The 13,193-nt window shown below is 34.4% G+C and overlaps 1 protein-coding gene across 1 annotated transcript; it reads right to left on the bottom strand.

Annotated features, from left to right (window-relative positions):
- Positions 1–1,364: 1,364 nt before the first annotated feature.
- On the bottom strand, positions 1,365–6,665 carry LOC144565285 (alpha-soluble NSF attachment protein 2-like). The gene is made up of 9 exons (XM_078314998.1): positions 6,415–6,665; positions 5,848–5,897; positions 5,401–5,473; positions 4,965–5,044; positions 3,754–3,905; positions 3,019–3,178; positions 2,325–2,372; positions 1,996–2,076; positions 1,365–1,779 (listed from the first exon to the last, which is right to left on the bottom strand). The coding sequence occupies exons 1-9, from the start codon at positions 6,557–6,559 to the stop codon at positions 1,699–1,701; spliced, it is 870 nt and encodes a 289-aa protein (XP_078171124.1). The 5' UTR covers positions 6,560–6,665; the 3' UTR covers positions 1,365–1,698.
- Between the last annotated feature and the right edge of the window lie 6,528 nt (positions 6,666–13,193).

Below are 13,193 nucleotides of genomic sequence, written 5' to 3'. Positions count from 1 at the left end.
CATTTTGAACTAATTAGTCAGTTCAATCCTTAAATGTTTGTCCTATTTGTGTGATATAAGTACATATTTTTAATCACAAAAGTTTGATAATAATCAGAGAACTAGAAATTATTATGCATCACAAATGCAATTACCGCGTTTTAGGGTACTCAACTTTGACCTTTATCCGTCCTTAGCTTCTTAATTTAACTACATTTGTGGAACTCTGATTTAATCAAATCTAATTGTTATGTTTCAAAGTCAAATTTAAAACTTAGCTTCTTAACTTAATAATGTTTTGTACTTAATTATTCAAGTGATTAACTTCACAGATTTAACTATCTTTTGTTAAAAAAATTGAAAATTTCAAGGCCAATAACACAAAGGCATATCGAATTTGACACTTAAAAAGTTGGTCGAGTATCTGAGCCGTTTAGGGGAAGAGGGCGAACTCCAAAGCAATGCGAGGGTTGAAACACTAGCCGCCTATCCATTTCTCACCTCTCTGTCTCAGAGCATCTAGCTTCGCCAGTACACACCCCTCCCCCCCCCCCCCTCTTCTCTCTAGTGAGCGTGCGCGATTTGGTACGAAAAAGAGCAAAGAAAAATAGATTTAGGATTTCTGTTGTCTTTACTTTTTTGCTCCAACCCGATTCATTACTACCGCATCTACCTTCCGCTGCCGCCGTTTTTACCTTCCACCACCACCGCTCAATCTTTTTCCGTCTCTAAACCCTAGACTGCTACTTTTAACCTAGATCCGCCTCAAACCCTAACTTTGTCATTCTCCCTATCTCTAAACCGGTTACCTCAAAAACCCTAAGCAAGTTTGGGAGAGGCCAGGGTTGCGCGGCCTCCCCCGCTCACCACTCTCGAAAAAACAAAAAACAAAAAAAAAATGTCATAGATGGCTCGTCCTTTATGTTGTTAGTCAATTGGTGCAACGGAGAGCAAAAAAGTGAGAGAGGAGATTGGCGACCACTTGAAGTCAATTTGCTAAATATTGTAATGTTAGATGTCATATTGTATTGTTAGATGCTTTAAATAATGTGTTGTTAAATGATTTAGATGATGTGTTATTTAGACTTGAATGTGATATTATGGTAGAGAATTAATGTAGTTTTATTTTATTTAATAAAAATTATACTTGGCAGTTGCTGACAAAGTTTTAAAAAAAAAATGTTGATTGACTATTCATCAAATGACGTAACAATATTCAAATTACACCACACTTGATCTTCTGCCTACTGAGGAAATAGCAAACTTTTTGTTTGTGGTTAAAAGTTAAAACACACATCGAACGTCACTTAAATTTCATTTCCTCAGCAAAAAAGCTCCAAAGTTTTACAAAATTCAGTATTATCAACCAGCAAATGTGAAGAAAATTTGTTCAGTGTATGAACTCAATTAACCTGAACCAAGCCAATCAAATAATAAACTCGAGTATCACTACTAACCCAGTCTAATTTCATATAAATAAAACAAATATATGGACGAGAAATCACCCAATCATCAAATACAACAAAATAACACCCCAAACACATTTATTTTTAAGAATTTGAAGGAACCATACGTACCAACTCAGAAACCAATATACATGGTACCTCCTTTAACCAAGATTACATGTTTAGACCAGTTCCATTCCAACACTAGTTGAACAAACAGCGCAAGCTTGAACCACAGATTGTAACTGTTTTATAGAACCGGTCTATGACAAATTTAAGTGAGGTCTTCGTCTAGGTCATCCTTTTCTTGTATAGTCTTCTTGGCTTTAAGGAGAAGTGTGGTTTTCCAAGGATCCTGTCATTCGTAAAAATTGCAAGATAAAAGAAACCATATAAAATTTTAGGCACAAGATGTCTATCGATCATGGATAGATATTTATAAAGAATACCGTACCCCATCAGCATAGTACATAATGCTATTAAGAAACAGTTCTAATAAAAAGAAACAAAAAAGCAAAAAAGCAAAAAAAAAAAAAAAAGCAAATAACAAAAAAGAAAAGATAAAACCTACCAGCCGAGTCATGCTATCAAACTCCCTGATAGCTTCTGTGAACTTGGCAACATCACCTTCATCCATCGAAGAGGCCAGATCCTGCCACATCAATTTTGCCAAAAACCAATTTGTAGGTTCCATTTAAAATTTGTAATTGGCAAAGAGGCTTGGAAAAACATTGCTTTAAAAATATATATATATATATCAAAGAGGCAACAATTTTAGTGTTGGGATTTGAATAACCTCGAGTTTTGCACAATAGAATTGAAGGCATCCAGATTAAGCAGGTATACAGAATTGTGTAGAAGTAAATATAAGGCAAAACGAGAGTAAATAAAAACACTTACAGCCAGCAGTCTGTATTCACGAGTTCCTGAAAAGGTTGGGTCCAGATCCTGAAAATAAATAAACAACAGACATGTTAAAGTCATAACATACCAACTAACTACTACTTTTAGATACATTAAAAAAAACAAAAAAAGTAGATGATCACACCTAAATTTAACCCAAGCATTTCCAGTATACTAAATATTGCAATTACACAAAATTAATGAACTTTCAAGCGAACACGATAGAAAATAAGAAGTAAACAAACTAAAATAATAATGACTTCTAGTAGTCATATTCAATGATAAAACCATGAATAACTATCAATAAAGTATGCTACCAGAAACCCCAAATGACCAACCAAGGCAATATTTATCCCAATTAAGTACAGATCAAATCATTCTGTTAGATTTAATCTAACCAATTTTGCTTCAATTGATCCTCAGTTGCACAAATTCTACATGGCCTAACCTTCAATTTAACCCATACTGGCACCAACAGGTGACAGAACAGCCAAATATTAAACATACAAAAAGAATGTACATATAAAATAAACAAAAAAGCCCAATCATGTCCAACAGTTCACAAGAACCATAATACAAGCTGATGCATACGGGCACAGGACTCTTTGCCCAAAAATCTTATAAACAATTAGAAATAAACAATATTAATAAAAATGAAAAACAAGCAGAATAATAAAGAATAAAGAGAGACCTGATAACGCTCCAAGGCATTTGAGACAGCTACCGGATCGCCCCGGCACAGCTGGCAGATACCTGCATTGAGAAGTGTGCCCTTTGCACTGTACTTTAGAAGGTTGTTGTTCACCTGTTGCCTTGCTATATCTTCTAATATCTTTGTCGCCTTTGCAAAGCTGCCCAAAATTTAAGACAGAATTGAAACAGAAAGCACAAAGAAACTGGCAACTGGTAGTCTTGAACCATGAGATATTAATAGGTTTGATCATTTTTAAAAGCAAAACAACTTAAATTTGATCTTTCTCCAACATATTTCCTGAAATCCCTCCTTTCCACACATCAAACAACTTTAACAGCCTAGAGTCTATCTTTCTCTCATTTTTTTTTTTAAATTGGCAGCAGCGAGTGTCTCTTTTCTAAAAACTTAGTGGCAGCTGCGAAGTAACGAATTTTATTCCAGCAAAAAAACACAGTACGTTGTTCCATCAACCACATCTGAACCTAACATATACAGCATGATCTCTCAACAACACATTCCAAAACACAACAAGAACAAAGGCTGATGAAGTCTCTCTCCCTTGTTTCCCCCCTTCAGTTCTCAGGAACACTCAAATAAAACTAAATGATCCTAAACAATTTTGAAGGGAACTAACTCAGAAGTTGTATTCTAAGTCTCAAAGAAAGTTTATTTTTAAAAAATATAAGAAATAAAAGAATCTAGTGTTAAGTATGCCAAAAAAAGAAATCATACTCTTCCAACTGAGCTGCAATTTGAGCTACCCTCTGTTTACACTGGCTCGCGCTAGTTGTCCCTTCTTCGCTCATGAAAAGGTCAACCGCTTTATCGAAAAAGTCCATTGCTCTCTCTAAATCTTGCTCTTGCTCATACATTTCCCCAAGATCCTAAATTAATAAGTCAGCAAAATTAAGATAGATTTAAAAAAAAAAAGGGACAGTAGCTCAGATTCAGTGCTTACATTTTTCGCAACAAATAATTTTACAGGTTGTCTTCATATTTTTTTTGTTCACATGACAACCCAAATGGTAATATAAAACATTTTCTATAACCTCTCATATGTATCTTTGCTCTTTTCAAGAGTTCCCAGAAGATGCTTTGGCAGATAAAACTAAATTTGCCTAGAGTAAACATTTAAAAAATGATTACTCACATTCTACGAGCATTGATTCAAAATGAAAGGGGGGGAAGTTAATATATGCAAAGTCATAAGTAGGATTTCGAGAATTAAATGCAGCACTTCCTTTCAAAGTATCACAAGTACAATTGAATTATTTTGCAATTTACAAAAACTATTTCACTTATTGTGCATACGAAATCAGAGATATCTTACATTAGCACCTAACACCAAATTTTCTTCAAATATTTGCAAATAGCAATTGATTGTCACAGTAATTTGGTGGAAAAAGATTTATTACATGAAGTGCTGACATTTCTGCCTCTACAATAAGTAGCTCTTGTTATCTTTCTGTACAAACTATAACAATTTGGGTTATAAGTTGGAGCTTGGGTTTACTACAATAAGTAGCTCTTGTTATCTTTCATAACCAACTTGGTTGTGCACTTGTGACAAATGACAAAGCTAGGGATTGCATGTCTGTATCATTAATTCATATAGCCTAAAATGTGATTATGTGTAAGTTGCTTGTGTTGATTGCATATGTGAGAACCATTTGTCATTTACAAGAAGGAAATATGAGAACCATTTGAATGATTCTGTGTAAGCAAGCAGAAGTAGCTTGCACCCTCCTGTTTCCGTACTAAAATTTCTTTAATTATATATGTATTTTATCTTTTGGCTAAAATTTTTGTCAGTCCAGGCTAGCATGATGGTAAAACTAACAACAGACAGCAAGCATTTCCACTTTATATTTTCAGAAGTTCCATTTTAACTTTTGAAGAGCAATAATTGCTGCTGAAAGGTACTTTGGGAGACATATAAGTACCTTGCAATATCTTGCAGCCATGTTCAATCGACCCAATTCCATGTAAATATTAACTGCATGGTTTAATGCTTGTGCAGCATCTGGATAGAAACAAAACAGAATATTATAATTTTATTTAGGTTGGGCATTCAATCTTAAGTTTATTTTATAAAGCTGCTGTATGGTTGTATGGTTGTACGGTTATGGAACAAGACCAATTTATATATCTTCACACCCAGATAAGAAATAAAACAAGAAAGGCAAAATAATCAAATTTAATTTGGTTACATACCCAAACATCATGAACTAGTGTCAATTACAAGAAATCTTAAACTAAATCCAGTACAACAATTAGTTGCTCTTGATACCAGGAAGTAGCATACTTACTAAATGAATTTGTATGTTCATCTAATAAAATTATGAACATTCCTTAAGCTAGGTTACATCAAAGAAATACCTTGAGTAGAAAATTTCTTATAGCTATTAGCTGCTTCAACATAAGCCGAGGCAGCCTCATGCTTGCTGTCGGACTGTCAACAGATTGAAAGGAAAATATAAAGCTGAGATGCATACATTAACAATGGTAACATCAGTATTAACTTAAGAAAAATCTCGTTTGTAAACACCATCACATATTTATAATGCACTTGGCAAGGGGGTACTGGTCAGAATTAAACCAAACTCACTTTTTCTTGGTACTCCAAACTCAGGACCAGTACCTACCGCTTCCAATGTGAACCAGCCAATATGGCCAACCCCCACATTTGCAAACATACCAGTTTCATCCCAATTTTGCTACTAATCAGGTATTAATGAAGTTATACGAGCAATATTCAATTTGAAATTTGTGCAGGTCTATGGGATGCAACCTGTAAATCAGAAAAGAAACAGAAAAAACTATTACCTTCAGATGACAATCAGCAACTCTGAGGTATGCAGTTGCAGCCCGACTCCCTGTGAAGCAAGTTAATATTCTTTGATTACATAACAATACTGTAAATATCACAAAATTTACTCGAAATGAAACTGACATGTTTGTCCAGAATCATAGCTTTCAGGAAATGTTATTTTCAAACAATAAGAATTTGACTGAAATTTCTCACTTTGAGACATACTATAACAGACAAGCTTCCTTTGTGAATTTATGCACTCAACACACTTAATTGCTGCTCAGACCCATCTTTTCACCACTAAATCTAATTTACGTCCAAGGCTCCAAGAAGCCCTGATTATTCATGGGATCCTATGAAAATCTAATAAAAAAAGGCCAAATTACGGTAAATGCGCACCATGCCTCTCTAGACTCGTCCGAGCAACCTATTCTGGCCTGATTTACTACAGCAAGGGAAATTTTTGCCTTAACAAAATTCACTTGCACTTCAGTTAAAAAAAAAATACATAGGAACAATGTTTAATAAAGGTTTGAACTAATCACTAAGCGAAATCGAAATCTAAATGAAAGAGATCTTACAGTTCTTGGCAAGCTTGAACTGATTGGCAGCTTTATCGAATAAATCAGCCGCATCGTCGTACTTAGACCCGAAAAGACCCCAACCAGTTAGCTTTTTCTCCGCCTTCTTCTCCAATTCATCTCCTTTCGCCGCGTAATCGGCCATTGGCTCGAGCTTTCTGCACCGACTTCAACCCTGCCTAAAGAGAAATTGTCTGAAATTTCGATGCCCAAAAGTTCAGAGAAGAAAATAGGGTGAAAGGGTTGAAGTTGGTCAAATGAGATACGCTGTATGAATAGTAGAAAAGTTTGCACCGCGTGCAGGAAAGCTGGGGAATATCCTTCGATGGGGACCCGTATTTCCTTAAAGTAACTTAAATTTCGAGTTTGGATCCAGACCGTCCGATCTCTTTTCCACGAATATTATCGGACCTCCGTGCATTCCACCTCTGGCCGGTTTGGCCTGGATTCTGATCGGACGGTTAGTATTCAAACTCAGAATTGGAGTTACTTTTGGTATGTTTGGTCCTAGAATATAATCTGGACCGTTTATTTGCATCAAGATTTGTGCCTTATACAGTTATACCAGTCCAGCGACCGATATGTTCTCCTCTGTTCTCAAAATTTTCAGCAACGTAGTTTGCATAGACAAATATGAAATGAGTTATTTGATACTAGATAATATAAATAGAGCACACATCATGCGAGGTATCACGTAGATGCAATAAATCGTGCCAAAAGCAGCAAACCTGCACATGGTGGGGCCCGCCAACAACTGGAGGACTGGAAGGTTCTGCGACCGTCGATTTAGCAAACTGGACAAATGAAACTATGAAAAGTGATGATGACGGTCTGATAACCACCGTCACCGGCCACCGGCCACTTTCTTTTTTAAGATTAACTATCGCTCTTCGTCTTCAGTATTCTGTGTAGGCGTGTAGCGCAGTTTCTGAAGAAAGAGAGAGGACAAACATTACCTGCGCATGAATGCTGCAAATCTCGACTTGCTGGTCAAAGTACATCGCTCTGCCCGAGGTCAATAGTAAGCAAGGATGTGGATATCTCAAATTTTGAATTAGGTCAGTACAAAATCCAAACTGTTCAGCACGACTTTTAAAACAACTCATTTTATATAGACATCTAAAATATTTTTTGGTCCAATTTTGGAATTGAGATCAGCTGGAATCTTTAAATTTGGGAAATAAATCTGCTGTGATTCTAAAGAGATTGCAGGATCTGTGATTTCAAATCTAACCTTTCACTATTTGAAATGCACAAATCTCAATAATATTTTTTTATGCACGAATCTCTAAGCAGATAAATAGATGGATATAGGTGCAGGAATTTCAGCAGATTTGGACATTTGATTTTGACATGGATTGAAAAGTTGAGATAATTCGGAGGATACGGATCCAATTGTAAGTAACGTAGCTTAATTAGTTTTTTGAGTGAGTCTATGGTACTATGCGTATTACGATTACGGCTCAATATTCGAGTTTTTCAAATCTTAACGGTTGATCCGAACCGTTCATCTTGTTCTTCATATTAATATGTGTTTGGAGACCAAATTTTACATTTTTTGAATTTTTTTTACTATTTTTTTAGATTTATTGAAAGACTGTTTTTGGATGGTCCAGAATTTTCAAATCAAGTGATTTTCTAAATATCTAAAAAAATAGTAAAAAAGTTTCAAAAAATATAAAATTTGGTCTCCAAATACATATTAATATGGAGAACAAGATGAACGGTTCGGATCGACCATTAGGATTTTGAAAACTCAAATATTGAGCTGTAGCACGGACCAACCCGTGATATGCATAGTACCATGGACTCACTCTAGTTTTTTTTATCAAATGACAAAGATAATATTTTTTGTGTAAAAGATTGCATATATAAAATTTGAATAATTCTTTTATAAATATTAAATAGTTAGTTACTTGATTTCTTATCTTTATTGAATAAAATAGATTTCTTATCTTTATTGAATAAAATAGACTACGTTATTTTCACTCTATATGTAGTAGTACTATTTTATTACGTGAACGGAATTGAAGAAGGGTATTTAAAAGCTTCACCTTATACTTAATTCCCACTTGCGGGACTATCGAGCTCCGGAACGAAGCAAGGAATAGATCAAAGTGGGTTTATTCATGTAAGGTTTGTAAATAACGGTATACGTTCGTTAGACGATTGGAGTACTGTTAAGCAATTAATTGATATGCGGCTCATTAATTGAAATTTTATATTTTCATTAAAATTGCGTACATGTACTTGTAATAATAAAATATAATTAATTTAACTCGTAAAAAATTATATATTTTAACTTAGTTTCTTTTTTTTAAACATTCACAGAGGTAGTGAAGTTGTGAAGAAAATCAAACTCTCAACATTTGGATAACTAACAGTCCTAAGTCTTTTTTTCTATCAAACTGCGTTACCTCTCATTTCTCTATTTTAACTTAGTTCCATCGTTAAGTAACATAATTTTATGAAATTATTATTTGTAAAAGTTCAAACAAGACAAAGCAGAGTATAGTACATACAACAAAATAAATATAAAAGAAAAAAATAAAAATAACCAGCTAATTAGTTGTATAAATGAAAAATGAATAATTCGTAATAGTTTGATAATCGCCAATAACTAATCAGCCAATTAATTAAACTAAACGATTGCTTTTTACAACACTACACATACATGAGTGGAGGAATCGAGTTGTTCACTACTCATAACCATGAGCTTGTACCGAACAAAGTGTTGTACATGTTGTGTCACGATAAAAACTGTTTTTAATTATAGGGAAAATTGTGAGAATGCCACTCTAAAATCTTGAAAATGTGAGAATGCCACTCTAAACTTTAAAATTGAGAAAATGTCATCTTAAACTTGAATAATTTGTGAGAATGCCATTTAGAGTGTATTAATATTTAAAAAACAAAAAAAAATTAATACCTAAAATACCCTTAATCAATATACACAAAACCTCCTTCTTCTCTTCGCCTGGAGACACAAACACTTGCCTGGAGACACGAACACTCCCCCTCTCCTTTTTTCCCCACATTTCTTCCATCTCGCCACAACTGTCTCATTTCTTCCATCCCCGCATTTCTCATTTTTACAGACAACCTACTCCAATGGAAGCCAGACCCAGTACAATTCTTGGACAACTCAATTTCGTACTATTGTATACCAGTACCAGTTCTTACAATTCTAGGACAGTTCTAGTCACTGTCTCGCAAATTGGAGTACTGAACCTTAACCAATCCTTAATTGAACCTATATAGACAATTCACTACAAAAGAATTAAAAAGTTAAATAAATTAATACAGTTAAGCTTTAAATTGTGCTTTAAATTCTTAGAATTCCAGATCATGCATATGAAATGTCTAATTTATGCCAACCCATTAATTTCTTTATTTTGGCCAAGGCAAATACGGAGAAATCAATTCAAAGTTCGTGAGCATACCATGAAAATTTAAAATATGAAAACCTAACAAGTAATATCTATAAATTATAGCAATTACGGGATCAGAGAAAGCAAGGGAAAATATCAGAATTAGAGAAATTAAGCAAAGCACTCACAAGGCCCACACCTCATACTTTTGTTAAAGAGAAAGAAAGCGAAATTGTGAGTTAAGGAGAAGAGTACCTTATGCAATGTCTAAGAATGAGATTTGACGAGTCCTTTAAACCAGTCCATCGGAGAGTAATTGTAAAGTTCTAATTTATTTATTTCTAGACTGAATTGAGAAAGGGTAATGCGTAGAGAGAGAACAAACCTAATCGGAGAAGAGAGAAATCGGAGACAGAGTGGAGACTGAAGAGAGGAGTCGATGACGGTTTTTCCTTTCTCACGAAAATTCATCACAAAAATAATCGGAGAAGAAGAGTTTCATCCGTGCTGGTGTAGGGAGGAGGCGAGTTTACTGGCAAGGTGCCATCGCAAATGTCTGGAGGAGGAGTTAATCGCATGTCTGAAGAGGTTCGCACCTCACAACTGGAGGCATGTGGTATACCAAAACAGAAAGATGAAGTTTGGAGTAATGAAGGGTATAATCGAAAATACAAAAATATGTATACCAAAGCAATATTTTTCAATTAATTTTTAATAAAAAAAGTATAAGAATACAACATTAATGGCATTCTCACAAATTCACAAGTTTAGGATGGTATTTTCTCAATTTCAAAGTTTAGAGTGGCATTCTCACATTTTCAAGGTTTTAGAGTGGCATTCTCACAATTTTTTTCTTAATTATAATACTTCATTATATTATATTATTATATTATAGAGGTGATTATTTAAGTAAATTATTTATATGACATATGTATCTTTCAATTATTTATTTTGTATATATATTTGTGGATTATTTCTATCTGTATTTACTTTACAAATCTAATTTTAAATTTGGACATTCTCTTTTATTTGTATTTGTATCTGTTTATTGAAAGACGGATGCGAATTTGATAATAACATTGTCAGCTCCGAATCCGCTGTATTTTCTCCCTAATCTATTCACTTAATCCATTCGTTGACTAAGAGCATCTCCATTCGTGCAAGTGATTTGCAATTGCAAACAGCTGTCATGCAGTAATTGAAATTAATTTTATTTCTTAATTGCATAACTCTCGCATCGGTGCAATTGCAAATTAATTTTTTTTCGGCGCCACGTCAAAGAATATTTTTGTTTGACCCGAACTGATCCCTTCCTTTCTCCGTGACCAAGCTATTTAATAAAGCTTCTCTCCCTCGACGCCCATCTTCACAAAAATGATCAAAAAAAAAAAATTGCGTTGGAGAAAAGCCATTAACGAAAAGTAAAAGACAAGCTTTAATTCAAACAAGTCATAAAGAATGAAGGCTAAAATTTATCAACCAAGAAATTAAAGAATGACTAAAAGTAGATAAGCTTCAAAAAGGTTCTAATAGGTAACAGTTTCAAGCTAATGTAATACTCAAGTAAAAAGAATCACAAGAAATTAAAATAACATAAAAGTCTATCAAAATCACAACAATATATGAGCTCTCTAGTTGTCTCCCAATCGTATTATTACAATGCTAAACAGGAGCTCCCTAGCTACTATTACAAGGAAACAAAAAAAACAGCTACTTGATGTTAATAAACATCTTATCAAAGAGGGAGGCATGCTCAAGAAAATACTCGAGCAATTCTTCCTTTGTAACCCATGCATAGTCCTTGCATTTTTTTGCTTATGTCAAGTTTATTGGTACCAGTTACTTGCGACTTGAAAAAGAACCACTGAAAAATAATTTTGCATAAAGTCAGCACAATGACATCAAAACTATGCTCATATTGCATTATCAACCCCCTCATTATTTTGCCTCAATATAAATCTAAACTGTGCAATCAAACCAACTTTCAGAACAACTCAAACTAACACCAATTTACATCAGATATGGAATTAATGCAAGTATACTGGTTCATACTGGTACAGTAATGAATAAAGTTAGTTGATGTATTTTGTTTACTCTTTCACATTTTTTTTGTTTTCAGTGATATGAACACGTTAGATACTTACATCTAAATTGTGCACAGTTTTTGTTTTCTAATGACTTGCATGAAAATTATTTTGACAATGGAAACATACTAGTATATGACCATGCTGCAAGCCATCCCACCATTTCTCTTTCCTTTGCATATTGCAAAATCAGCCGAAACTCCCGATTTTACCATCTGATGGGCTGAATTCACAAGCATGCTGAACCCGTTTTCCTGAGTTTAGAAAATAAACATGAAAAGTATCAGATATCAGCAATTCAGGTTCATATACTGCTAATGCCTAATGGTTCCTTCGTCCAGCTTTGCTTCAAATTTGTTTTCCTCTTCAGACCCATCTAATTTATGTCTTTTTGCAATTTGGGTCCTAAAATTCTAATATTCTAAATTCTAAATTTGGAACAATAGGATTAGGAACAGTTAGCATGTATGACCCTAAGCCTCACCTTAAGAGTTGTCAACCATAATTATTTGATTTATTTACTATTTCAATAAAAGCACAACAAGACTGGCAAAAGAAGAGGATTAAGTCTAAATTGCAGATTGCAGTCATCCCTACCGCAGATAAAGTAATGTGCAGTTGAAAGTTAAGAACTGAGAGAAATCAGCCTTAATCCCCAATATTCCAATTCATCAATTTTACTGCTATTTTACTAGTTTGGTCCAGCATTAACACCAATTCATCAACTTTACTGTTTTCATTAATCTGTTAGTTGTAAATTGTGTTTAACTAAGTTCTGAGCAGTAATCCAGGCAAATGAGGCTTCACGTAATGGGCCTCACCAAATACACTGATAAACTCAAAACAAATAAAATGTATGCAAAAAAGGAAAGAGTGAAAATAAAAAATAAAGTTTAAGAATTATGACCTCGATAGCTGAACCAGCAGCAAGATAAGCAGATTCAGAAGAGCCCTTGTTGAAATAAATTGAATTGAACTTCCGTGCAACTCTATGTCTTTCTTGAATCTAACTCTTTAGAGCTTATTGTTTTTAAATTTAGAACGATTTTCAAATTTTACTAGAAATGTATATTGGAGCTTACGCCAGATGGATCGGAGGCGTTTGGGTTTCTCAGGGTGGGGTTCACCGTCAGGCGTCACCTGGGCGCACATCCGCTCGACGAACAACCGGCCAACCGTCGGCACCGCCATTTTGTCGGTAATTCCACGGCGGAGAGGTGAGCAATAGACATCAGCAACACAAATTAATACTGGTAAAGACCAAGTCTTCTTTCTTGTTTGACGGATCCGACTTTGATCCGAGAAGAGAGGTTATCAGGGCAGC

Source organism: Carex rostrata, chromosome 14 (assembly GCF_964058835.1).
Source record: "Carex rostrata chromosome 14, lpCarRost1.2, whole genome shotgun sequence".
Lineage (NCBI taxonomy): Eukaryota > Viridiplantae > Streptophyta > Magnoliopsida > Poales > Cyperaceae > Carex > Carex rostrata.
The sequence above is the reverse complement of the archived record's forward strand: the minus strand, read 5'-3'. Positions and strand labels throughout refer to the sequence as shown.

Excerpts from the sequence above, each read along its gene's own strand:
- LOC144565285 (XM_078314998.1), bottom strand. The coding sequence starts at position 6,559 with ATGGCCGATTACGCGGCGAAAGGAGATGAATTGGAGAAGAAGGCGGAG. Across the intron at positions 3,179-3,753 it reads ATTGCAGCTCAGTTGGAAGA|CTTTGCAAAGGCGACAAAGA; the intron begins GTATGATTTCTT and ends AATTTTGGGCAG. Across the intron at positions 1,780-1,995 it reads TTGATAGCATGACTCGGCTG|GATCCTTGGAAAACCACACT; the intron begins GTAGGTTTTATC and ends TACGAATGACAG.